The following is a 27,784-nucleotide window of genomic DNA, read 5'->3' on the forward strand; positions in this document are numbered from 1 at the left end:
TCTGCTCTCAAGGGGCTCACTTCTCATACAGTGGGGAGTCCACACCCCTGTCTTCCAGGTCAGGGTGAACAGAACCGGAGCAGCTGAACTTTGACCCCGTCTGTCTTTACCCTTCGAAACCGTTCAGGATTAGGAAGGCGGCGCTCCCTGGACACGTTCCGCCCCTACCTTCTCGCCTCGCATGGCCGTGTCTCCTTTCGTGATGACTTGCGCCTGTCCTGGCAATCCTGGGGGCCCGCTGACCCCTTGATCACCCTGAGGAGGCAAAAATTAGGGGTTAATTGGGCATAAAAATAATTATACCGGCAGGAGAAAGGCGGAAGGGGGAAACATCAAGAATAGAACTTTAAAAAACATGACTGTGTTCTGTAGCAGCCTGGCCTCGCCGCAGCAGGAAATCAAGCTTCCGAAGGAAGACAGCCCACTAAGGATTCAGAGCCAGGAGAAGGCTGTCCCGCTCCGCGGTCAGGGCGGCCGCCACCCTGTAACAATGGAACTTGAACGGCTGGAGGACACATGGATGTGTGCACACGTGCACAGACCGTGCATCAAGACAGGCAGCACGTGTAACGCACGGGCTCTCAGAAGCTGGCCTGACACATTTGATGGCGTGGAGGAGAGGGCACGGGCTGCCTCGGAGTGCCCAGAGGGAAAGCTCTCTTCGTGTAAGCCAACGAGGAGAGAAGTGTCAGGGATTCCTTCCTGGAAGCCCCACTGCTGGCAAGCGGGAAGTACCGAAACCTCGGCACCACGCAGCGACTGAGATCCAAAGACCTCCACTGCATCTGCCGCAGAATCCCTTTCCTCTGAGGTTTACGAAAAGGCGGGGTGGAAACCTGGGCTGAGAAGAGGAGGCCCACGGTCGCCCCCCCCACGTGGCCATTGTCTGCAGCGGCTTGGGAACCGGGTCCTGCCGTAATCCCAGCAGCCAGTGCTCAGAGCGCGTTTCACCGGCCAGGTCCAGGCAAAGTGGCGCAGAGCACCCCCAGAGCATCAGGGACCCAGGGCCGGCCTCTCTCGCCCAGGATGAGGCCTCCCCTTCCGGTCTGTGCCTCCCTGCCTCCAAGGCGCTTTTCCTCCCAACTCGGGTCCAGTGGCCTCATCCTTAAGCGTTCGGTATGGTTGTGCCACGAACGGCCACGACATTTGACCCTTTTAGGATGAAGCCCAGCTCAGGCTTTGTCACTGCCTGAGGACACTGTGACCGACCGCTGTGAACAGAGAGGAGAACAGTGGCCTCGCTAAAGCTGCCCCTGTGGGTCAGACCCCACACGGAGTCACCCAGCGCATTCTAGCCGCGGCCTCCAGCAAACACTAACATACCCGAGAACGTTCAGAGAAGGGTGATTGCGGCCATCAGGGTCCAGGGGGAGCCCCGGAGGCGGAAACCTTATCCTGCTCAGACCTGGGACTTTGGCCAGAAAACGCCCCAGAGAAAGAGCACTCACCTTTTCACCTTTGGGTCCTTGGAAGCTCAAGCCCATCTGCCCCTGTCGATGAAAAGGCAAGCTTCCGTTACCAGCACTGTCCACTTTGCTCAAAACCATCTGACAGATTCGACACGAAATCCAACAAGACGGTACATTTAAAGCAAGAGCTTCATCCCATAAAGACGTAATATTGATACGTTCAAGAAAGCTGTGATCATGCTGCATTCAGTGTCTATTAAAAGCTTTGCTAAAGTATTACTGAAGAAGAATCCCATAGAAACCACTTTTAAAATTCAAGATTTTTAAACTGTGGTTTTAGAAAACTAAGGAAAACATCAATGATTCCATGACTGACAGATGCATAGGAGGAAAGATCAATAGATCAATAATTGACAGATCAATAGATGAGCGGATTAATTGACAGAGAAGTTAAATAGACTGATGGACTGATGGATAGGTGAACAGGCATGTTAAATATAGAGATAGATATAAAACTTATAATTTCCCGAAATACTTTACAGAGACTAAAGAATGAGTTACAGCAACGTCACGACGGCCTCACACTAACGCCAAAGAAAGACAAATGGAAAACAATCTTTACCTTTTCACCTGGAGGGCCAGGAGGGCCTGGAGGGCCCTGGAAGACAGAGCATTTCAATTAAATACGGTTCACAACCCTGGTGTGCTTTTTTGTACCAACGTTATCTTCAGGTGCCATGGTTAGCGCGATACTTTGTTGGATATTACATGTTTTTCCTGTACTTTACAACAGTTAACCTTTGAGAGCAACCAGAAATTAGTCCAAGATAATTACTAACAGGGATGAAAATCCCTCATAATCCCAGGGGTTCCCGGTGGAACGCACTGAGCTGAGTGTGTGCTGGGCGATCAGAGAGTGGATGAACCCACCACCAAACCCCAGGACTCTCAGGCGGGCTCAAGTGAGGATGGCATTCTCACATCACCCATTCCTAGTGAACGGGGCACTCCCAAGTAAGCTCTGTTAATATGAATTCTCTTTTGCTCCCAAAATGTGTGAGTAGGAGGAGCTGATGCTGCCCTTCTGTGGAGAATCATCAGCTGTGAAGGAGGTTGATAGCAGAGCAGAGCCTCCGGAAGCTGATCTCTGAGCTCAGCTTCTAGTCGTCACTACAAACACAGCTCAGCTTCTTCACAGCCCGGGCTGTGTCCACAGCCCCCAGGAGAGCAGGTTCCTGGATGTGACTGTGTTCCCACGAGTGAAGGTCCAGGGCGGAGCCTGCTTGTCCGTCTCTGCATCCCCCGCTCACGGGACACGCTGGCATCCTCGCAGCCCCACAAGTAATTCACATGTCGCAGGGGGACGTCTCCGCCTGTGACATGTGACATCTCTTTATAATCCTTTCTCCACAGCTCTGGGGGCATACGGACCACAAACACCAATCAAAAACTCCCTTAATATAGAAGCTCAAACAGATAACTAACAAGAGTCCACTACACTGCAGTGAACCCCACTCAACACTCGGTAATGACCTCACAGGAAAAGAATCTAAAATGAGGGGATTATGTGTAACTGATTCTCTCTGCTGTATACCTGAAACCAACACAGAATTGTAAGTCAACTATACTCCACTAAACAGAAAGCAACAAATTCTGTCAAGCAATTATCCTTCAATTAAAAAGATAAATAAACTTAAAAAATATATATATAAATTCATTCTTGATTCCGAATTGAAAGGGTCACCACCGTGTAAAGTTTTTTGGCCCAGCTTTTTCTTTTATCCTGGAGCACAGCCGGTAAACAACGCTGGGAGAGTTTCAGGCGGACAGCAAAGGGACTCAGCCATACATGTACATGGTATGCATTCTCCCCCAAGTTCCCTCCCATCCAGGCTAAAGTATTCATTCCATTTTATGAGTCTTCACACCTCAACACGGTTGTTCTCTGAATGACAGCCTCAGAGAGAGACTCCCCACCCCCAGACTTACTGGTGGTCCAGTGAATCCTGGGGGGCCGACGGGGCCTTGCAGTCCCGGCAGACCTGGTGAGCCCTGTAATCACCGAGAAAGAGAAGAATTAAGATGCAACCCAGGCGGACACTCGGCTCAAGCTTGGAATCGTCCAGCCAGTACTCACGGGCGCTCCTGGCTGTCCAGGATATCCTCTTTCGCCTTTCAGCAGGGTCCCTGGTATATGGCCCAGAATCTCACCTGGATCTCCCTGGGGGTGGAAGACAAGCACAAACACTGGTGTTCATGGAAAGAGACTGAACGCCCATGGAGTAGGGGGCACGCACCGCTGGTGTGGGACTAGCCCAGGTCTGCGGTTCAGCCTCCACCTACGCTTGGGATAAGCCGACCGGCCGTCTCCTCTGGTCACTCATCTTAACAACCAGCACGAAGACAGAGCACGTGGACCGCTGAATGGAAGGATGTGGGGGCCCCGGGCAGGCGGGGGTCTAGACAGGGGCCCGGTTCTGGTCAAAAGGCTGTGTGCACCGGCCGCTCCCGCAAAGGAAGGGTCATCTTTCAGGACAAGACCCAGCGCGGCCACGTTCAGAAAAGCAGGGGATGCGTTTTGGTGCCGGCGCGCCCGGCCCCGGTGCCTAGACTCGGGCACGCACCAGGCTGAGGCCAACGGGGAGGCCCTTTTCAGACGAGGTGGGCATTTACATCTGCAGGTGTGAAGGGCTACGGTAATAAAGCAGATGACATTCCACACTGGGGGAGGAGAGGCTGGGGGCCACCCACCCCAGCGATTGAGAAGACTCCCAGGAAGAAGGGAGACCGCCTCCAAAACCAGACCCACGCCCTTCCCTGGTCTCCAGCCTGCATCCCTGCCCCTCGGACTGTGGACTTGCAACCCTCACAGTCACACACCTCCCCAAAATAAGGAATCTACTTTATCTCAACATATTGTAATTATATATCAAAACATATAGAATTAGATTAATATGCAATATAAATATGAGAATAAGTAAATATTGTAGACCAATGCACATGTATTGCGTGTTATACAACATATAAAACATTCTACATTACTATATTTGTATTTTAATTCCCTCTCCCTCCCTCCACCACCCTCATGTGTGTGTGCTGTATACATGTGGTGCACACACATTGCACAAGCGTGCCCTCGCACACCCCACTGGCTATTTCTCTGCCGAGATGGGCTCACAGCACCGCCCGGGGCTCAGGACAAGGAGCTTCAGGGACCCACGTCTGTTACACTTCCCCCTCAAACTAGGCTTCCCATCACCGCTTATTTCCTATGAAGAAACGGACCTGGTGTTGAAGCTTTAGGCTCTAAAATCTAATTCTGTGTGCAGGACTTCAGTGCTCTTTTAATGGAGCAGAGTTTAGGCAAACAGCTTAACAGGCAACCGGTCAACCAAAGTAATTTAAAGTAAGTTTACTTCTCGTGGCATCTGTTTTACACAGACGGCTGGAATGAATCCAGGAAGTAAAACAACGTACCTTCATTCCCGGTAACCCTGGTGGTCCCTAGAAAAGAAAACGTTGGCGTTAGTTTTGTTTTCCTCCAAAGAACATTAAGATACGGGTGGGGGGAAGGAAAGGGAAAGGAGTTCAATGAGGAGAGAGGAATGATCACACCCTCATCAAACAACCCAAGACTCACGGGATTTCCGGCGAATCCAGGCAAACCGGGAGGCCCCACAGGCCCTCTCTCACCCTGGGGACAGAGAAAGTCACTCTCGAGGGCCGCCAGGGCGACAGGACCTCATCCCAGAGGCCCCATCACTTTCCCCGTCCTGCCCTCCAGGGACGCTGCGTTTGCTGGTAAAAGCCATTGTCTAAAAATTGCTATGAGCTGCATTGCTCACTGCTGCCTCATGTTGGAAGAAATATATTTGAGAATGCACTTAACAGGGACAAGAATTAACACTAGCATTTTCTTATTTGCTTCGGTAATAGACTAGAAGTGAGAGATTTCATGCTGAAAGTAACTTTAGAATAAAAGTCTACAAAATAGAAAGGCTTAATGATGTCTTTCCTGAACACTAAACATGGGAAAACTGTTTCCTTACCAAAGAAAGATGTAACACAAGTCACTTCCCAACTGTGGCAACTAAACCTGTGTTCACAGGACAACTCTGCCCAACTGCTGCACGTGCAAAGTTAGATAAACATGCGCCCAGCAGGGAGGACCCCGCTCTAACTTTACCTTTGTCCCGTTGCATCCTGGAATACCTGGGGGACCCGGAGGACCATCCTGGCCAGGAATACCCTGCAATTAACAAAACGAACAAGTAAACAAGTTAGAAAATCATCAATGCTACTGTAACACACATCAAACATCTCATAAAGGAACTAGAAGCCTTGTATATACATACAGGAAGTCCTGGGTTTCCAGGGTAACCAGGCACTCCTGAGGGTCCCTGTAGGGATGGAAAGGAAAAGGTTTTCACTGGGTGCGGGAGAACCCCATTTTCTCCCACCGCACCCTCCTGGATAAGGATGTCAGACTCTCACTGCTGGCATTTGGAACATCGACCCCGAGTAGACAGAGGCGACGGAGGACCCGGCCCAGGGGTGGGCTGGAGATGACCTGGAGTTTCAGTAGCAACTCTTCATCATCAAACCCTGGTGGTTAATTACTTCTAAAATCAAGGCTGCACACCCACAAGATAACTCTGCCCTCGTTTCATCCTTTGTAATTTCTAGGAGACGAGAGATAGATGTACAGACAGAGAGATGGGTGGATGGATAGATAGGCAGATAGAGAGAGAGAATTTACAGTAAAATCTCAGACAGTTGGGAAGAACAGGGTAGGCATAAATGAGTTCCCTGAGGGAAGAAAGTCAGAGCTCTTCCTGGCTGAAATCCAGATCTTCACTGCAGACAGTTACAATGCTATCTGTTATCTTTCTGCCCCAAGGAGGATCCAGCAGGCTGGGCACACTTCCCTTCCGAGAAGTAACAAAAACACAATTAAAACGTTTACATTTTACAGCCTCTTCTATTTTTCAAAGATTTTTTCAAAGAGCTCCCTGCTTGCACATCCCAGGAGCGGGAACAGCAAAGACAGCAGAGCGTGAAGAAGGAAGACGGAGCGTGGATCCGAACACATCACCACTTTCCACACTGACCGAAGGCATCTTTGATGAAGACCTGGAAACGTGTCATCCCCTCCCCCAGTGAAATTCGCCCACGGGAACCCCTGAGGAAGGAGCCACGGGAGAAGCCAGGTGTCGAAAGGACAGGAAGTGAGCCCGTCGAGGGGCAGGCCTGGAGGAGGGGGACGCGGCACCCAGGGCAACCGCTGTCCGCGCTGAGGACAGAGGTGGATGAAGGGGCCCAGAGAAGGGGGAGGGGGACGGGAGAGACGCCCCCGGACGGTCTGGAGGCGGTGGGTGGGGGTCCGGAGCCCTCCCCCGGAGGCATCGCTGTGTCAGAGCCACCCACGGGCGGTACCGACGCCACGGCCCTGTACTCACTCTTGTGCCTTTAGTGCCTGGCAGTCCGGGCTCGCCGGTGTCACCCTGGAAGAACAGACAGGACACGATGACCCACAACGATGGCAGACCACCTCGGGCCCAGCCCCTGGCCCCGCACCCCTGAGGGCCAAGCTCACCTTCTGTCCCGGTGGTCCCTGTGGCCCCTCGGGTCCTTGCATTCCGGGAAACCCGATGACCCCTTGTAACCCCGGGAGGCCTCTTTCTCCCTGCGGAGGAGGAGGGAGCCATTAGAAGGACGGTGGGTCGGAGGGAGCGGAGGAAAGAGCAGAAACGGGCCCCAGTCAGCATCACCCCGCATCCCGCCTGCCAGAGCGTCCGAGAAAAGATGCTGCCTGCTGCGACCCAAGTCGGACACGTCTCTGCGGTCTTTAAGCTCCTTTGAGGGCAGGGATGTCCACAGATGATCCCTGGTCCAGCGCTATCTATATTCTATACTCCAAATGCTAAATAACTTGTTGGGCAAATAAAACAACGGAGAGTTGGGGTTTTTCCCCCACTAAATTGTTTAGGATAGTTGGGGTTTTCTTGTTTATAACCTCCTTTGATGAGTGATGCTGTGTTGACAGACACGGCACTGAGCTTCTGAGAGCAAGCTCCGTCGAGGATTCCCTTCGAGGCGTGCAGAGGCAAAGCTCACGGTCGGCGTCTCAGCGTCAGATGCTGAGACCCCCCTCTGCCATCAGCAGCCTGATGACGGGCCTCCCCGAGCCTCTCTTCAAACTGGCTTTGTGCAAAGGCAGAATCAAGGTTGAATTACGGTCTCTGCCCGTGTGGAGCAAAAAGAAATTCAACCTATTTTTTAAAATAATGGGTATTATTTGGGGTCCTCACATGCGGCTGCGATTCAGAAAGAGTGGGATGTTGGGCCTTGAGGCGGCCCTTGAAAGGAGAAAACAAAATTAATACATGAAGAGATGGAAGAAGGTAATTCAGGCTGGACGAAACTAACGAGAAAGACAAGTGGGACAAGAATGTGGAGAAATGAGGTACTGCCCTTTGACCCTGGAAATGTGGCTTCCTGTACAGACATCAACAGCACAGTGGCCTAATTAAGGATATTTACAGAAGACAGCCACACTCAGACTGTCCACGGGAAATAGCCCAAATAGGCACAAGAATCCAAGAAAACCTATTTTCTTCACAGTATATGGGCGTTTTGCACCCAGGCGGCGCAGTGGTAAAGAATCTATTTCCCAAAGCAGGAGACACGAGCTCAATCCCTGGGTCGGGAAGATCCCCTGGAGAAGGGAAAGGCTACCCACTCCAGTATTTTTGCCTGGAGAATCTCATGGACAGAGGAGCCTGGCGGGCTACAGTCCATGGGTTCACAGAGTCAGACATAACAGCGATTGAGCATGCATATGGATTTCAATGCAACCTCACGATCAAACTGAGTAAGCATCTTTAGCCAATTTTTAAAAACAGAAGGCATGTCAGAGACTATAGCCAGGATTCCTTACTTCCCCCACAGTCAGGTTAGCTCAAAGGGAAAAAATAAACTGACAAGCTAACAAACATTTGTGCACGTGCTCAGTCGCTGCAGTCGAGTCCGACTCTCTGTGACCCCGTGGACTGCAGCCCGCCAGGCTCCTCTGTCCATGGGATTCTCCAGGCAAGACCACGCGAGTGGGTGGCCACGCCCTCCTCCGGGGGGTCTTTGCAACCCAGAGATGAACCCGCATCGCTTACGCTTCCCGCATCAGCAGAAGAGCTCTTTACTACTAGTGCCACTGGGGGAGCCATCTGGGGGTAAACGAACATTTGCCCTCCCCAGAGCACATTACCAAGAGCTCCTTGAAGATTTTAACCTTGCATAAATGAAAGAACACAGAACAAAGACTCCCAAAGTCATCCTCCTCTCCAAACCGCCTAGAACCTGCAGCCCCAGAACCTGCAGGGGAATTATGGCCTGTGCATTTTAAAACATGCATTTATGATTATTTTTGGCTGCCCTGAGTCCTCGCTGCTGCGCATATGGGCTTTCTCTAGTTGCGGCAAGCGGGGGCTACTCCCCAGGTATGGAGCCCGGGGCTCTCACTGTGACGGCTTCTCCTGTTGCAGAGCGCGAGCTCTAGAGTGCCCGGGCCTCAGCAGCGGCAGTGTGCTTAGAGGCCCCACGGCATGCAGGCCGCTCTGGCCCAGGGATCGAACCTGTGTCCCCTGCACTGGCAGGCAGATTCTTAACCCTTAGACCACCAGGGAAGTCCCAACAGTTTTCTGCAACGTAGGAATGTGGTTCTGAACAGAAGTCTCCATCCACTGGGCCTCCATGGGTTGTGGGTGTCGTTGCCAGGCGGCTGGAAACAGCGTGTGAATAAATGGGGAAGAAGCAAGTGATTTCTAAGTCCAGAGGATCCCATCAAACAGGACTAAGTGGAGGAAAGAAAGCCAAGCTCTGCAGTTTGGCGCAGCCGCCTAGACCAGCTGCATCCGGGGACCAACCAGGAAGAGCAGATGTAAACGTCCCCGGGGCCTGCAGAGGCCTGGACACAGAGCGCCACGCCAGCCCGTCCTCCCTGGGAAAGAAAACCATTCTCAGGCCGTGTCCAGGGGTAAAGGCCCTTAAAGGCTTCACTCTTCACCTAAAACGACAGCGGCGCCAATGCCCAAATTCCTGGAGCTGGAGATGGACAGTTCCCTGACATCAGGTCAACCTCCTCCCTGGATTCAGATATGGGAAGATTCGGCCCCAGATACAACTGAACTCCACCCAGCTGGCTAAAAAGTAAACGAACATTGAATGGAGTATCCTCAAATAGCCTGGCATGTGATGGGAAGGAGATGTCAAAGGCACGCCGGCAGAAAAGCTTCCCATATTTTTAGTGCTCCGTTAACACTGGCGGCATCAGCGGGAGGCCCAGCACAGATAAGATTGTATGATTCTCGTTTTCATCGTGGAAGGCATGGAGGCCCAGAGCCGGATTAGCTGATTCCTGCAAGTTTCTCACTGAGTCAGCACCAAAGCCAAAAATAGAAATGAGGTCAGCCTCTACCTCGGTCCGTGTTTTTTCTAGGTCACTAGAGCAAGCTGGTTCCCAGCAAATATTAAATAGCTCGCCCACAGCAAATTAGCCCCTTTTATGTCCATTTCACAGATAAGGAAATCAGGCCCCGATGTTTCACTGACGTGTCACATGTCACCACTGACCTCTGTGTGCTCCTGGGAACAGAATCCAGAAATCTGAATTCCCAAGTCCTGGCTTTTGCCGCAGAACACATTCTTTCCCAAATGTCACCGGAACACTTGAGCAAGCCCCAAATCCCAGGAGTTTTGGAATTAAGTAGCTAAAGAGGAAGTGACTCCTCCATGGACATGGCTCTTGCCATCTTGCACACATTTTTTTTTTTAAGTTTCCTAATCTTTTGTTCAGACATGAATAATCTAATATCCCACGTTATCCTGGGCACCAGAGCAGAGCAAACAGGCAGGATAAGGATTCGAACGGCTATACAATTAGCCAGTACACAGCACAATCTGCAGGCTGGCCCAATTCTTCCTCCGAGCTTTCAGCAAATCTCCACGAGGGTCACAGGGAAAGCAGAGAGCTGGGCAGGTGAGGCAAAGGTTCTTCCTGCCAGTCCTTTCGAAGCCAGACTCGGCAGCGGTGAGCGCTCGTGCACTGGGGCTCACAGCTGAAGGTGCACAGTCGAAACCAGCGAGAGGCAGGACCCCTCAGTCATCTCTTTCCCGGGACGTGCTGGAGGCAGGGTCCCAGAGGACCTGGGAGCCCACGTGAGCCCCACAGTCACGGCTACCACGGCAGCAAGAACTTGGCATGGAGGACGAGACAGAGACGTGCGCATGACCCTATGCAAAATGTTTTGAGACAAAAACAGCTTTAACAGCTTCACTCCTGAATATCAGTGCAGTCTAACACACTAATTTAAAAAAAAGTTTATATACCAATCATGGGAGTGACTATCATTCTATCTTCAAATGAGGAAATTCAGAATTTGAGAAGAGAAACTAGCATGCTATGAAGAAGAAAGAATACACCCATGGAGAATGATCTTGGTATCAAAATTAGCCATTCTAAATTAGGCATGAAATAGAGCTTCATGCATGGAACAACTTACAAATTTTTTATCACACATCATCTACAGAAGGAGATAACGCCATAAGGAGATTTTTTAAAAATCCATAAAATGTGGGAATAGAAGAGTTTTTTAAAAATAGTATCCAATTATTTCCCTTCCTCCTAAAATACCTACAGACAAAGTTCATGATTGAAATCCAATGTTAGAATACATCATCCCCTTCAAATCTCAGTCAAACCTCCAAAAATTAATAAAGCCCCCAGGATGGCGAGGCTGAAGAAGTGAGACAGTTCTAAGGATAATACAGAAAATGTCATCATCAATAACAACAACAAAAAGCTGAAATTAACATGAAATATATCAGACTAAGCCGTCTTCAAGCATCTGACAGTCAGAGGCCCCGTGACGCCTGTTTCAACAGCCAACATGGGATCACTGCCTTTTGAGCCGAACTCTGAATCCTTTTCTCAGTTTTAAAATGATATGTTCGTGGATGGTCACCACGGACTGACGGCCAAGGAAAAGTCCTGCCCAAGCCCTGGGCCCCTCTCCACGGGGGACCGACTATGAGGGGCAGAACCGTCTACACGCGCTCATTCACCCATCGGAAAGCAGGACACAGCCACGAAGGGTGCTGCCCGCAGAGGTCCCGCAGTGGGCGTTCGCCTCTCAGAGCTAAGCGCTTCACAGGCAGGGGTGTCTCATTCACTCAGCGCTTGGCACAGACTTGGACCATCGGTGAGTGGATGGCGAGCTAAGCAGCAGGATCACATGCACATATGAAGAGGGAGGGCTCTGTCTTCAGAGCCTAAAAGCTTTAAGACAAAGTGACACGGTTGCTGGGCAGGACGGAGTCCCTGGCCTCCCTTTCCCAATTTAAAGCCCCACGGGCACCATAGAGCCTGGAACCACCACTGGCCAAAGAGGAAACAGGAGGAGAGAGCCGTGGGCGGGATGGGACACTGAGTCAGCTCTTTGGGGCCTTGAGACTTCAATGTCCAAGCAAGGCTGCGAATAACTGAGGGAACTAAAGTATGTGAGTTTGGAGCCAGCGCTCACCAAGCACTCAGTGCTGTGGAAGCGATTTCGGAACACGGGTCACAGTCAATGGGGGACTTCGGGGCTGAGCCAAAAATTCCACAAGTCCGATTCCTGGAGCCCAGCAACCATCAGACATCTGCAGGATCATTTCCTGAATGCCGATGCTGCTGGGAAAGTGGTGGGAAGGCGAGGCTGGGGGTCACGGGGTCATGGAAAAACTGCGGGACGAGGCCCCACTGAGCTTCATCACACCAGGAAGCTGGACATTATGGCAGAAATCCTGCCACTGCTGCAGCGGGGAGAGAAGGGCACATGCACGAGCAGAAGCCTGAAAGGGCCTGGTTTTCCTCAGAGGAAGACGAGAACACTGACTCTCCTCAGCACCATCAGACATACACCCGGAACCTTAAAAGAATGAGTATGTCAACTTAACGCAGGCCACGTTTAGGGGAGGGAAGGATCAGGAGTCTGGTGTTAGTCGATGCAAACGACTATACAGGATGGATGAGTAACACGGTGCTACTGTACGCCAGGGAACTGTGCTCTAATCTGAAGATAAACCACAGTGGAAAAGAATATTTAAAAGCATGTGTATATATAGCGACTCAACAATATATGTATAAATGAATCACCTTGCTGTACAGCAGGCATTAACACATTGTAAATCAACCACACTTCAATTAGAAAGACTGAAAAACAGGCTGTCAGACTCTGTGACCCCAGGGATAAACAGTCCATGGAATTCTCCAGGCCAGAATACAGCAGTGGGCAGCCTTTCCCTTCGGGGGATCTTCCCAGCCCAGGGATCGAACCCAGGTCTCCTGCATTGCAGGCAGATTCTTTACCAGCTGAGCCACCAGGGAAGCCCAAAAACACTGGAATGGGTAGCCTATCCCTTCTCCAGGGATCTTCCCAACCCAGGAATCAAACCAGGGTCTCCCGCATTGCAGGCAGATTCTTTACCAGCTGAGCTACAAGGGAAGCCCATAAAAATAGGCTACATTCCTTTAAATATAACCGAAGACGGTTTCAAACGTCTTCTCTATCATTATTGCTATTTCATGCATTTAACATTTTAATATTAAACTGCATGCGTGCTAAGTCACTTCAGTCGTGTCCGACTCTTTTCGACCCCATGGACTGTAGCCCACCAGGCTCCTCTGTCCATGAGATTTTCCAGGCAAGAATACTGCAGTGGGTTGCCGTTTCCTTCTCCCAATATTAAGTTAGGAAAGCGTAAAACCCTCCTGCACCCAGAGTGTGGCTTCATCTTGTTTGTCTTCTTCCCCAAAGTGTCATTTTCACTCTCCAGGTTCGCTGCTCTTTCGCTCGAGACAGTCGGTAGGAGGCTCTCAGTGTAGTTGTCTCCGCCGGCTCGGAGGGGATATGCCAGGAGCTTGAGCAGTCACACACGGGGGTGGGGACATGACTGCCTTCCCCGTCTTTCCACATGCAGAGGATGAGAAGAGTCAGAGAGGTGTTAAACAGGAAAAAGGGCTCCTGCGTCCACGGCCTTCACGTTCCGTGAGATCCAGCCTCTTTCCTAAGAGCCTCCTGAGCCCACTCAGTCCCTTCTCACCGTCGAGGCTGGTTTGGGCAAACAGACCCTACGTGGCCCTGCATCACACGTGCCTCGACATTCCTCTTTGGCCACCATCAGGCCAGTGGTGACGTGCTCTCAAAGACTCTGGAAGCTGCAGATACTCGGGTTTGTATGAAAAGTGCGTTTTCCAGTCGTCATGTATGGATGTGAGAGTTGGACTCTGAAGAAAGCTGAGTGCCAAAGAATTGATGCTTTTGAACTGTGGTGTTGGAGAAGACTCTTGAGAGTCCCTTGGACTGCAAGGAGATCCAACCAGTCCTTCCTAAAGGAGATCAGTCCTGCATGTTCACTGGAAGGACTGATGCTAAAGCCAAAACTTCAATACTTTGGCCACCTGATGCGAAGAGCTGACTCACTGGAAAAGACCCTGATGCTGGGAGGGATTGGGGGCAGGAGAAGGGGACGACAGAGGATGAGATGGTTGGATGGCATCACCGACTCAATAGACATGAGTTTGGGTGAACTCCAGGAGTTGGTGATGGACAGGGAGGCCTGGCGTGCTGCAGTTCATGGGGTCGCAAAGAGCTGGACACGACTGAGCGACTGAGCTGAACTGAACTCATGAAAAGCGGGACAGACACAGTGCCGAGGTTCAGGAGACGGAGCTGACTGGGGGCACAGCAAGTCGTCGGAAAGCCTTCCTCTCTCAGCTGACACGTGGACCGCAGCTCCGACGCTGGGGTCTCCGCCCCAGGGCTCTTGAGCAGACACTCCCAGCCCCTGGAGCTGTGTCCATCCAATGGACAAGGGCCGCCCACACCCAGCGGGTGGGTCAGCAGCTCCACGCTGCCCACTGACATGGCGCTAGCACAGAAGTCTCCCCAAGAGGCCGTGTTCAAGGGTAGGTTTCCGCTGGATAAACCCCGATCTGGAAACACTATTTGAGCCCATGATGAATTCTGGCACAATTCTGGGAATTTCAACATAGCTGTGAAAGTCGGTCGCTAGCGCTAAGCTCAAATCATATGTAATATGAAACAAGCAGAGCGGCAATCACGGAGGAAACACACAATAAATGTTATTGATCAGTCAACACTTGCCAAGAAATAAAGCTGTAGATACTTTCTGATCTACCGAAATCTACTCTGCATGTCACGGGCTGAGGAAAAAAACGAATTATAAAGAGTTCTTCATAAAACACTTTCTAAAGAACCATTCCTCAACCCAAGAGTAACTTGAAGGAGCCCTGAGTGCCTTGTTACTATAAACAATTTAATAACTCTTCCCCAAAAGCCAGCTAAAAGCAAACTTTCCAGCTTCGCTGATCCAGTTAAAAACTTACTAAAACGACAGACAACTTGAGGGCTGACAAATTGTTGGTGGCAAAAAACTTGAAATTTTCCAAAGGTTCTTAGGACTCATAAATAAATTCCAGAACTTCTCCATCATAAGAGCCGAGTATCAGCGATGGTAGACAAAGATTAAAGCTGTCAGCAGTGGCAAGGGTCTTTAAAAGCAAATATTTTCTTCATTAATTTGTCTCAGGCTCTTTCTGAAAAAAATCAGCCTAAAACACTTTTGTTAATTCTTACTCCAAAGCAGTAATCTGCTCGAAATATTTTAAGTATAAATAGTTAAAGTCATTCCCCCAAGTAGTCAGCTTCCTAAATTAGAAAGAAAAGAAAAATATTTTGATAAGGTCTTTCCAAAGTCTGGTGGGTGTATTCCATCAAATCATGTGTATACATTTCCAGTTAATCTTTAATCGATAGCTCATCCACTTTACCATCAGACAGCAGAGTCCGGTTTCCACTGCGCTTCCTCATGCTCTATTAATACATTCAAATTTAAATGGGAAGGTTCAATGTCTTGATGAGTTTTCCTGTGGACCCCGGTCCAATAACCCTCCACTCACATCCATCATCTTCTGGGCTTCAGCCTAAGTCCAGGCTCTCCACCACCTCCCAGGCCCAAACAGTGCTCATTCCCTATCCCCCACCATCCCTTAGCATCCCAGCACATCCACGGAATCTCAGCTAAACATCCCTTCATTGAGATTGTTGTTGTTCAGCGGCTAAGTCGTGTCTGACTCTTTGCGACCCCATGGAATGCAGCACGCCAGGCATCCCTGTTCTTCACTATCTCCCGGAGCTTGCTCAAACTCATATCCATTGAGTCAGTGATGCCATCCAACCATCTCGACCTCTGTTGCCCCTTTCTCCTCCTGCCCTCAATCTCTCCCAGCATCAAGGTCTTTTCCAACAAGTCAGCTCTTCCCATCAGGTGGCCAAAGAACTCCTAAACACAAAGCAATTTGAAGGCAACTTTTACACCTAATCTATGACATTAAATTAAGAAACAGTAAAGGAACCACGAGTACATCATGCAAAATACTGGGCTGGATGACTCACAAGCTGGAATCAAGATTGCCAGGAGAAGTATCAACAGTCTCAGATATGCAGATGACACCACCCTAATAGCAGAAATGGAAGAGAAAATAAAGAGCCTCTTGATGAAAGTGAAAGAGGAGAGTGAAAAAGCTGGCTTTGAACCCAACATTCAAAAAGCTAAGATCGTGGCCTCCAGTCCCATTACTTCATGGCAAATAGATGGGGAAAAAGTGGAAACGGTGACAAATTTTATTTTCTTGGGCTCCAAAATCACTGCAGATGGTGACTGCAGCCATGAAATTAAAAGATGCTTGCTTCTTGGAAGGAAACCTATGACAAATCTAGACAGATATGAAAAAGCAGAGACATCACTTTGCCAACAAAGGTCCGTAGAGTCAAAAGTATGGTTTTTCTAGTAGTCATGTATGGATGTGAGAGTTGAACCATAAAGAAGGCTGAGCACCGAAACCTTGATGCTTTCAAACTGTGATTAGGTGGAGAAGACCCTTGAGAATCCCTTGAACAGCAAGGAGATCCAACCAGTCAATCCTAAAGGAAATCAACCTGAATACTCATTGGAAGGACCGATGCTGAAGCTGAAACTCCAATACTTTGGCCACCTTATGCGAAGAAGTGACTCATTGGAAAAGACCCTGATGCTGGGAAAGATTGAAGGCAGGAGAAGGGGGCAGCAGAGGACGAGATGGTGGATGGCATCACTGACTCAACACACATGAGTCTGAGCAAGCTCCAGGATATAGTGAAGGACAGGGAGGCCTGGCGTGCTGCAGTTCACGGGATCGGGATCCCAAGTGGATACGACTTAGCGCCCGAACAAGAAAGCCCCCAAGGGCTCTGGCTTTCTGCCACTAGAGGGCGCTGTGGGTCCACACTTCCCCCATCAATATTTCCCCCAGTAGACCCTGAAAGCATTCAGCCTTTTTTTCTTAAATATTCATTATCTTAATATACTAATGTTAAATATTTAGTGCCACTGAAGATATCAGTGCAGACACAGCTAAGAGAAATCATTTTTTATAAGCCTGCGACACAGATCACTACGGGAATGAATTTTAATTTGAATTTAAAAATGTAATTACAAAAAAAGAGTGGATATGTACAGATGATTCACTCTGCTGTACAGCAGAGACTAACAGAGCACTGGAAATCAACTATACTTCAGTTAAAAAATGTAACTAAAATTAAATATAAAACTAGTAACCTGAACACTGAGCCTATTAAGTAACATAAATGCTGTGACCCTAGAAATAACGTGAATTGTGGATGTTTTACAGACTGCTTTCTGCACCCATTTTTTAAACCCAGAATCTAACAATAATACAAGGGGAATCTAATAATAACACAGGGTGGGGGAGTAAATTCAGCTTTGTAAATGATTGGAAATAGTACATTTTGAAACAATTAAATTCTGCAAAACAGGTACAAATATGGTAGTAAGAGGTCTCTAAGAAACAATTTCTAAATATCCAACTGCTGGTAAAATTTATTTGAAGAGTCTTCTCTGGCCCTTCTACTATCAGTTTATAGGAAATACATACTTGAGATCATTTAACCCATTCTCTTGATTTTTGTCATTTAGAAAGGGGGGAAAAATCCAACCAGATTTTAAGAGCTCCCCAAGAGGTAACATGGGGTACTCTTGAAAATCAAAATCAGGAATGCTTCTGCCTAAACCTATGACTTTACAATCAGTACAGACTTAAAACTTTAAAAGCAGAACAGTAGTACGGATAAAAGAGGCCCGACAGCAGCTTGGAGGTTCACTGAGCTGGCGGCCCTGGGAGGCTGTGTGCTGCGCACTGCAGGCAGAAGGAGGCAAGATCTACCTACAGCTGGGGACTGGCCTGGCAGGGGCGGGCCTTGCCTCAAGTGCCCAGAGTGGCACAAAGCCACCTTGGCGGGGCCTCAGAGGCCTCAGGGGGCTGAGAACCTGCCGGCAACACTGCACCTTCAACAGCACTAGTGCCTCTTCAGTGTTAAAAGTCCCCTGTTCTCGTGCTCACTCGCCTTTATCAGAATCCTGTGTCCTAACTTACAGACTGTGGGGGAGGAGGGAGCCTGAAGGAACACAATTGTTGCAAACAAAATAACAACGGGAGGTCAGGAGCTTTTGGAGTTTAGACAAGGAAAAATGCATCACTTTTCTCAAAAAGACGCTTACCCTGAGGCTTAAAGACAGGCACTGTATGTCATCACCAAATTTTAGGAATGCCAATTAGTACACAATGTCTAAACAGTCCTTGGAGGGTTTTCTTGTTACCAGCGCTAAGGATGTTATTAAGTTGAACTTGAAAATGAACGTGGGTGTGTGACAAGGTTCTGGAAGTGCGTGCATCCTGAACAGAATTAGGGCACATAAAAGTCAGGAAATGCCACAATCTAGGTCAGGGAGGGCTTTTTTTAAAGTCTGTGCTAACAGTAAATACGAAAAATGCAAAAGGACTATTCTGACAATAACAATCATCATTACTAACACAAAAGGCATGCAAGGTGTTCTTTAGGGTTAACCTTTAGAGGAACTGCCAATTGGCAATGAAGAAAATGTTTTCTTAAAAAAACGTTCAATGCATTTATCTATTAAAGCTGGGTTTTAGAGGTACCCTACCAGGGGCATTCCCTGGGCCCCCACACCCGGCACAGAGAGCACACAGTAGGTGCTCGCTAAATATTTTCATGAGTGAGTAAGGAAACAAAATGTTTAAGGTTCCAAAGAAGTAATACAAACCAACCCAGAGAGCACAGGTTTAGGGATTCCATGTCTAACCTGACCACAAAATAGGCGCCTCTGCCCCGGGTGAGTGAGCGGAGCTTTGGGGAGCCCTACTCTGCAGTCTCATGCTTAACTGATGATGCCGTGTGACGAGGAAGAACTCCGACTTAGGAAGCAAAAGATTTCAGTCCTGGCTGGAGCATCGATCACATGGACTCCCTGAAAACCCGTGTCGCCCTCTTAAGATAGGACCCTGCCTCTGCCCCTTTCCCATGGGATCTCCTAAGAGTCAGATTTGGTTTGATGGAGTTTTCAGAGTGACCCTGCATTGCCTCAAACACTGAACAAATGTTTACAAATCAGGCCCTCCTGACAGTGGTCCATTTAAACACATCCCTTTTGCTTCTGTCTTTAAGCTTCCATGTCTGTGAGGTCCACGGCGTTTCCTATACGGCCACAAAGTATTTTAAAAGAGAATGAAAATGCAGTGTCGGTCTCTTTTTTGATGCTATCGGTCATGACCCAAGAATTATCTCATTCTTGTTTTTGTGGCTAAATTTAACGTAGGAAACTCAGCATTTCTTGAGTATTTAGCAAAACATGACAGGTGTGGGAAATTCCTCCCTTATCTTATGCACAGGGTTTCTCGGTTTTTCCTTAATGAGCATGTTTGCTAGTAATTCCTTTCGAGGCCAGGGCATCATATTTACTCTCTGGTGTCAGCCTGAGTCCTTCTGAGGCCAGCACGTCACCAGCTCATCCCACTGAGATGACGGAGGCCCCGGGACCCTCCTCTTCTGTGTATTCCGTGAGGACCTGAGGAACACGTATTCAGATGCCTCAAATGATTTCCTTTCCCTCCAACCAAGCTCCCTGACTGTTATCACATGGCTAATAACACTTGCCCCAACATGCTGCAATAATGTCAAGACTTCATTAATCAAGATCAGAACAGGGCCAAGGAGGTTAAGACATGACGAATCGATTCCGCATGTAATGCAACACAGCACGGGCCAGGCTTGGGTTTCACAAAACCGATTAGCACAGCCTCCTCAATGAGAAAGAGCCATGCTAACGATCCTCATTAATAACCGAATTTTAACCTGTTTTCAGTAAAGACCACAGTATGTTTTAAAACATATGGTGCCTTCAGGAAAGAAATGGAGCATGATGTTGAAGGCAATTTTTTGGTCAAGAATGATTTTAAAACTGAATAGTTAGTAAAAGTATTGTTGTTGTCATTTAGTTGCTAAGTTGTGTCCAACTGTTTTGGGACCCCATGGACTGTAGCCCACCAGGCTCTTCTGTCCGTGGGATTTCCCAGACAAGACTAATGGAGTGGGTTGCCATTTCCTTCTCCAGAGGATCTTCCCAATCCAGGGATCGAACTCACGTCTCCTGCATTGGCAGGGGGGTTCTACACCACCACTGAGCTACCAGGGAAGCCCCAGAAAAAGCATATGATTGCATAATCAATCCCAAATAAGGGTGCATAAATTAACACAACAAATAGCTCCTTCTTAAATACTTACAAAGAGCCTTCACTTTAATGTGTTCACAAAATCAGCAGTGTGTTTTCAAAAGATAATGTGGGCACACGTTTTTACCCAGGGGCATGGCCAAATTATTAAAAAATTTAAATAAGCAGTATCTTATTTAATGCTATTTTACTGTGTTTATTTTTCAGAGGCGTTTAAGGTTCAATTTATATGACAGTTTCCTGTTTTCTTAATTCTAAGATACTTAATGCCAACAGATTAAAACATTACACTCTTTGGCTAGGAGCTAAATTGCTGAAACAGGCAAATCACATTATAGTCTGTAAATTAGGAGATATTAATGTTCCCATAAAAAAACAGAGAACAGATTATAGAGTATTAAAACTGTGTGACATTTTCCCATGTATCCTGTATTTAAATTTAACAAATCAACTTGAAGACAGATGACCCAGTGGATAAGTGTGTTAGAGAAAGACAGACAGGATGGAAGGAGGGGGAAGGGGGTGCTTGAAGGTCAGACCCAACCTCTGGCCATGCTCCTTCACATTCTGCAGGGGGTCTGTGTCATCCAGCAGAACCACAGGGGCAATTTCTCTTTGGCCACAGGAGGCTGATCAGTCAAGCACCCTGAGGTGGCCTTCCCTTCTCTCTCCTACTCCAGATATGAAATTGCCAACTTTGTAAAAACTCCTAGGCTCCCACAAGACTTCCAAGCCAGGGGGAGCCCCGCAGACATTCCAAGAGGACAAACAGGCTTCCAAACTCAACGATTCTCTGCGGGGAGGACCAGCACCTACAGGGAGAGATGGCTGAGAAGCAACCAGCTCACAGCTACTTGATGTTCCACGCCAACGGACCGCAGCTGACCACCTGGGTGCAGAATCTCAGAGGAACAAATATGACAGGGACAGGGAGCTGGCCCTACCCCAGGGGCTCGTGAAGAGCCTCGTGGAGCGCGCCCAGCCTCCCGGCTCCCTCCCTCTGCCCCAGAAGCAGAGCCTAGCCTGGCGACCTCAGGCTCCGGGTGCAACGTTGGGGTCACCCACGGGGAAGGGGTCTGGAAAGCGGGACGAGGTGGGACAAGGTGGGACGAGGGGACAGACACCGCTCCCTGCGGCCACACACTCACAGCTAACACCGTGCAAGTGTCCTGAGACTTTTAAAAACAGAAAAAAGGGAGGGGAAGACCCAGGGGACTCAAGAACTGCTACCTTTCACATCAGCAGGCTGGAGAAGTGAATGAGGAAGGCGCGGGAGCCAAACGCCATGAATCACATTCCTGCCCTCTCGGCATACATCACTGAGAAAGCATTCGAGGCTGAGGACATGTCTGCCTGAAAAGTGCCAGCCCGTTAAGGCCTGACCTTCCGCGCGCAGATCAAGGGAGCCTCTGACCTTGACTGCATACCAGCAAGGCCCAGTGGTGCTCTGACTGCATACCACGGCTCCTTCTGGTAAATTACGCTTTAGAAAGGGCAGCATGGCAAAGCTGTATGAAACCCTAGCCTCTACAGGGCAGCCCTGAAATCAGAGACAGTAGATGCGTGGATTCTGAAAGTTTAAGAGCTCCGAGTCCACCTTCTCCCTGTTGGAGATTTAGATCAAAATGCCAAGACTCCTTTTCAGGTTGAAAAACCCATCCCAATCACAAGGACCCAGATGAACACAGCTGCCATGAGCCAGATCCTTAGAGGGCCAGCCCATGAGAGGCAGGTCCGGCATCGGAGAAGCTGCTCGGGACACACACCCCCGCCCCACAAAAGGCTGGGCTCCCTGGGACCCTCTCTGAATCCACACTGCTCTGGGTGCCTCCCACCGACCGCTTCAGATAGCATGGCTGCCTCTTCTCTTCAAGTTGTCTGGGCCCCCACCCCACCGGCTCTAACGTCACCCTCCTGACTTGGTCCCCTGGAGTCCCCATCACATCCCGGAAGAGTCTTGGGCAGCGACCTCCAACATTGCCCATGAAGAGAGAGGAAAAGCCCCCCGGCTAGAAGCCCAACTGGACCACAGGGGACAGAGGGGTTGGGGGTTGGGGTGGGGGAGGGATCTAGGCAACAAGGGTGTGTGCACATGTGTACACGCCTGTGTGGGGTGTGTGTGCACGGAAGCAGGGGAGATACGGGGGGGAAGGCAGGCCCCAGGGACGTGCAGCAGGGACGCAGCACGGAAGAACAGGTGCGCCCGTGCAGATGCTCAGCCTGGGGGGCACGTGGCCTGGGGGGTGGGGCAGATGGGCAGAGCTCCAGAGAAGGACAGAGGAGAGCCATGTGGCCTGCGTGGGGAGGCGGGTGAATGCCAGGAGCCAAGGTGGAGGGCACCGGAGCATCTTCAGAGCCCTGGGGGTAGGGACGCGGCCCCCAAGACCTCAGCCCCAGCGCCCACCCCCAAAGCCCGGATCCACGGGGCCCTGGAAAACCGAGGCATCAGTGGGGACCCGCATCCAGCGTCTTTAAAACAGAGTATCGCTCTGCTCATGATCCCAGATGTTCTTCCGAAAGTTACTGTTAGCTTTTCTGGAAGTTTTCCTCCAGCCGTAGATCACGTCTGCCCCAGCAGGCAGGGCGTTCCACGAGCTGTCAAGTCAGGGCCTCCTACAAGAACGGGGCATCCAGCAGCCAGAGCGGGGAGGAGCCCGGGAGCCGGGCCACCTCCCGAGACGGGGGGTCGCGGCCTCCCCGGCACACCCAGAGCCCAGCCTGTGTGGTCCAGAGTCAGACGAGGTACTAGAGCCTCCGTACTGGGACTGAGACAGCAAACCGCGGGGGTGCCGGCTCCCGCCTGGGGAGGGGCAGGGCCCAAGGCTCGCCACCCAGGGCAGCCATGGGGGGAGGATTTGAACAGCAACACCCGTGAGGAGCAGGTGGACGTCTGATGGAGCAGAGACCTCGTCACTCCCGGGCCTCCCGGGTCCAGAGACAGAGGGTCTGCAAACAAGGTTCATCCACGTACCTCCCGCCCTCGCGTGTGAGACACAGAGCAGCTGGGAGAGGCCCTGCTTAGAAAAGAGAGATGACCAAGGGCCCATCCCACCCTGTAAAGACATAAGGTTTCGACAAGGAAGTGAGAAGTCTCGAGGAGCAGGACACAGCTATCCACGGCCTTTCCCATAGTGCCCGATCTTCCACCACAAGTCAGGGCAAACGTGATTATAAAAACAGGCGATCAAGACGGGAGCCCCGCTCACGTGTCCTGAGCCTGGGAGCTGCACTCCACTGTTGGCTGCTGGGAAGCTCAGAGTCCCCGTCCCTGACCAGCTCGGCTCCAGCCCCCACGGGCTCACCCTGGTGGCTCTGCTTTCTCTGCCCCCTCGGGGCTCACAGCAGAACGCTCAGGGCAGGGTGACTGCTGCCGCTGCCTGTCCCTGGGGCTGGCACGTCGGTAAGGACGGGTGCCAGCCACCCTCTAGATCCATCAGCTTGCAGCCACTGATGGGCAGAACCTCAACAAGACTCCTGGAATGGAGGCGGGCGGGGGACAGGAGACCCAGGCAGCTCACTGCATCCACCGTGGACGGACTGAGCTCCTTTACTACCTTGGGAAAACCATTTCCCAGTCAAGTGTTTATCCAGATACTACAGGCCTCAGAGCTCACACCAGCCAACCGAGAGCCAGGGCTTTCTCACCTGTGATCAGTGAACCAACGCAGGACGTCAGCTGCCACAATGAACACCCACTCATGAGAAAAAAAAAAAAACTGTGCACAAATCCTCAAGCTCTAACAAAGACAAGTGGGAGAGAATCCCATCTCTCATTCGTCACTAGGAGTGTCTTCCCGCTCGTCGTAGGTTGGTCTACAGAGCACAACCGTATTCAGATGAAGGCGACCCGAGAGGGACTTCAAACCGGGAAGGTTGTGCGGATGGCATTTCAGGGAGGAGGTGAGAACTGAGAGCTGATTTCCGAGTGGAGAGACCCAGAGTCAGCTGGACTCGGGGCCAGATAAGCATGATGCTTTTTCAAAGCCACGTGGCTGTGGAGGCAGGCCACGCCACCCGTGCACAGAGCGTGCACGGGAGACGTTCACATCTCTACGGGGCTTGTTGAAGGGAAAATAGGACCCTGTGGCGCCCGGTCCCCAGGGCCATCCGGCCCCCTTGTTTCCTCTAAGTCCTCCTTCGTTTAGTCATGCATTGCATCAAGCCACCCCAGGAGGATGGGGCTCTGCGACGCCGTTTCTGGGTGCGGTTCTCCAAGCCCAGGCAGCAGTCATCCCATGTTTTGTGCCAGACGGAACCGCATTTCACTGGCTTGTGACCTTCCACCAGCAAACAGGAAGAAAATCCACAGCACGGCTGTGGTTCATCAGAGTCGACGATGACTCTTTGATCTTGAATTAAAACATGCAGTATTTTGCTCCTTCTAGAAGAAAGCTAAGTTCCTGCCGACCACTGTTTGGTCAGGATCCTGTTTACAAAAAAATAACGTTTTCTATTAAGAGTCAAGACGAGGACGGTCAGGGCCGGGCACCGCTGATGACAGCATCCACTCACACGAGCAGTTCTGGGCTTTAAAGGACATGAGATTCCACTCAAGACCTTTAATTTTGAAATTAAAAGACGCTTACTCCTTGGAAGGAAAGTTATGACCAACCTAGATAGCATATTCAAAAGCAGAGACATTACTTTGCCAACAAAGGTTCGTCTAGTCAAGGCTATGGTTCTTCCAGTGGTCATGTATGGATGTGAGAGTTGGACTGTGAAGAAGGCTGAGCGCCAAAGAATTGATGCTTTTGAACTGTGGTGTTGGAGAAGACTCTTGAGAGTCCCCTGGACTGCAAGGAGGTCCAACCAGTCCATTCTGAAGGAGATCAGCCCTGGGATTTCTTTGGAAGGAATGATGCTAAAGCTGAAACTCCAGTACTTTGGCCACCTCATGCAAAGAGTTGACTCATTGGAAAAGACTCTGATGCTGGGAGGGATGGGGGCAGGAGGAGAAGGGGACGACAGAGGATGAGATGGCTGAGTGGCATCACTGACTCGATGGACGTGAATCTGGGTGAACTCTGGGAGTTGGTGATGGACAGGGAGGCCTGGCGTGCTGCGATTCATGGGGTCGAAAAGAGTCGGACACGACTGAGCAACTGATCTGATCTGATTCCATCTCAACGTGGAACGAAGATCAACTCACTCTTTTGTGAAGCTGCACTGGATGAGGTCATTCCAAGTACAGTCACAGATCCATAAAGGTAGAAGTTTTATGATTAAAATCTATCTCCAGTGTAACAGGTCTCAGAAGCAGAGGGCGAAGGGGCAGACTTTATGTAATGGAGAGAAACAGGACAGATGAGGTGGATGCTGGGGGAGGTGTGGCTCATGGTCCCCTCCGTGGTGCCCAAGAGGGACATTCCAGCGACATCCACGCCCAGGGAGATGTGTGCGTGAAGGATAAAAGAAAACCACTAAGCATGGATCTGCTCTTAATGGCTTCCCCACGGCATATGGTTGATACTTCACTCTTGATTCAGGCATAGTTTTTTAAAATCCACCCCCCCCCCCTTTTTTTAACAAAGAACTATCAAGAAGACAAAAGTAGGTAAATGTGGAAACCCACACTGATTCTCACGATGACTCTGCCAGATGATGATTCATGTCCAGTATGTGGAAATAGGAAATAGGAGACATCTGGAAAAAATCTTGGACTGCAAGACACCAGGGAAAACATGGAAAAGGAAAGAGTCTGCATTAACCCATCTACCCAGCACACAGGAAGAGAAGTGAGCCATCAGAGCCCGGGGCGGACACCTTGACCCCAAGGCGATTAAAGTGGGCACTTAGGGTGTTGAAATCCATTTTGTGGCAGAAATAAAGCGATTGTGCTCATACGTTCCCCTTTAAAAATACCTCGAATAAGGTAAGTTGACTCGGGGAGGAGAAGAGCTTGGACACTGCTTGTAACTACATGGGTGTCAGGAAAAGCCGTTAACAGAAAAAGCCTACAGAGGCGCTTGCGACGTAAGGAGGGTTAGTAACAGGAGAGTTGGTTCCCCTAATGAGTCTGGAGATGGATGATAAAATCACGGTGTTGACTAGAAACTGGACGGCTGTTCCAGACAGACCTCCCAAGTGAGAACGTCTCATTTTTCCTCCACCAAGACCATCCAAAAGCTACAAACGGGCTTCCCAACGATGGTGCTGTGGTTCCGCAAACATCTGACATCTCTGATTCAGGTGCTGGGAGAGCTGCTGTCTTGATAGCACGGTCCTTCTCTGTGAACTGACAAGTGCTCAGCTTGCCTGCGTCTTCAGGTTTGAGAATCCAGCCCCCAAATGCACCAGTGAGCAAGCTCATCGCCATATTTACCCCAACTTCAAAATTCAGCTACTGCTAAGATGATGTACATACATGACATTTTAAATGTCCCAAGTGATTTTTAGGTACCGTACCTTTCCCTTGATCCTTTCAGCAAGACTGGGAAATTGTAGGTCGAACGTCATTTCCCTTTTTCTCAGGAGAATCTGGTCAAATGACTTGGTGGAACACACACGAGAACCTAGGCTCTTAGCCTACCAAGCATCCTTTCGTAACGGCTGCTCCTTGATTTGGGAAACAGAGCGGTCTGTAATCAAGTGAGTTTGGAAAACCGCAAGGGATAAGCCACCCCTGAAGGTTCCAAAGCTGTAACGAAGGGTTCTGAGATGTCCTGGGCTGCAGCTCGTGCCCCAGGCTTATCTGTCCCCCTAGTGACGGCAGAGGACCCCTTCGTATTCCATTCCAGAGGCCACAGCAAGAGCGTCCTCCAGGTGGACTGAGGACCACGTCTGGGGGAAGGCTGAACTGGCCGCCACTGCCCTTTGGGAAATGCTCAAAGCATCTATAAAAACAGAGGTTTCCAACCAGTCTCACAAACAACACAAGTAATTACAAATACACTAAACAAACCTTAATTTTATTAAGTAAACCTCCTATGTTACAGTGAGTTGTGCCCTTTTGGCATTTATACTTCACGTCTTAGAAGCAAGAAAATGAAATTTCTTTTTAATCTAATATACTAGATTTTGAAATCCTCACTAATTCAAATGTGGTATGGTGCCTCCCACAGAGTTAGTGCTTAATTAATAAATTAGTGTTTTTATTAATAATTCATTGAGCCCAGATCAGTTAATTTACCCAAAGTTCCAAAGAGTTTACACAAAAATATTCATTTTTATTTACTTAAGTAAAAAATAAAATATCTGGGAAGAAACATGATGCCTTTAATATTTGGAACAGTGGTTAAATTTCATTTATGGGAAAGAAATTTTCTATGTTCTAATAAAAATTAATAGAAAGATAAGCTTATTTTTCAATAATCTTTGAGGTCTCAAATCTATGCTACAGAGATACTAAGAATAATAAGAAATGAAAAGAGAATAACCAATTGATATACAAAGCATAATATACAAAGCACTGTCTTCAATTCCCATGTATAAAGTAAAAGAAAGATTGATGAAAGATACATAATAAAATTAAAAAAAACCCTTAATGATATAGAAAAAAAAAAGAAAATAAAGATACATATAAATTGAAGACTAATGAATTCTCAAAAAATGGCAATGAAATATAGTCCTTGTCTCAGAAAGGGAATTTACCAAAGATTTAATGACAACTAGGAAAGTCTCCTATGTTTGCGATCTTGGGGTAAGAACGATCCTTTATATTAAATGTTAACAT

At 49.4% G+C, this 27,784-nt stretch overlaps 1 protein-coding gene across 1 annotated transcript in view; it reads right to left on the minus strand.

Annotated features, from left to right (window-relative positions):
• Positions 1–27,784, minus strand: part of COL4A1 (collagen type IV alpha 1 chain) — a 133,314-nt gene that overhangs the window by 45,249 nt on the left and 60,281 nt on the right. The window contains exons 3-13 of the mRNA XM_027557963.1: positions 7,006–7,095; positions 6,869–6,913; positions 5,765–5,809; positions 5,596–5,658; positions 5,050–5,103; positions 4,887–4,913; positions 3,547–3,630; positions 3,399–3,461; positions 2,032–2,067; positions 1,449–1,490; positions 169–255 (exon numbers count right to left, since the gene is read on the minus strand). Of these exons, the coding sequence (XP_027413764.1) occupies positions 169–255; positions 1,449–1,490; positions 2,032–2,067; positions 3,399–3,461; positions 3,547–3,630; positions 4,887–4,913; positions 5,050–5,103; positions 5,596–5,658; positions 5,765–5,809; positions 6,869–6,913; positions 7,006–7,095 (636 nt within the window). The remainder of the gene's footprint in view (positions 1–168; positions 256–1,448; positions 1,491–2,031; positions 2,068–3,398; positions 3,462–3,546; positions 3,631–4,886; positions 4,914–5,049; positions 5,104–5,595; positions 5,659–5,764; positions 5,810–6,868; positions 6,914–7,005; positions 7,096–27,784) is intronic.

The sequence above is a fragment of the Bos indicus x Bos taurus genome, chromosome 12 (genome assembly GCF_003369695.1).
Source record: "Bos indicus x Bos taurus breed Angus x Brahman F1 hybrid chromosome 12, Bos_hybrid_MaternalHap_v2.0, whole genome shotgun sequence".
NCBI lineage: Eukaryota > Metazoa > Chordata > Mammalia > Artiodactyla > Bovidae > Bos > Bos indicus x Bos taurus.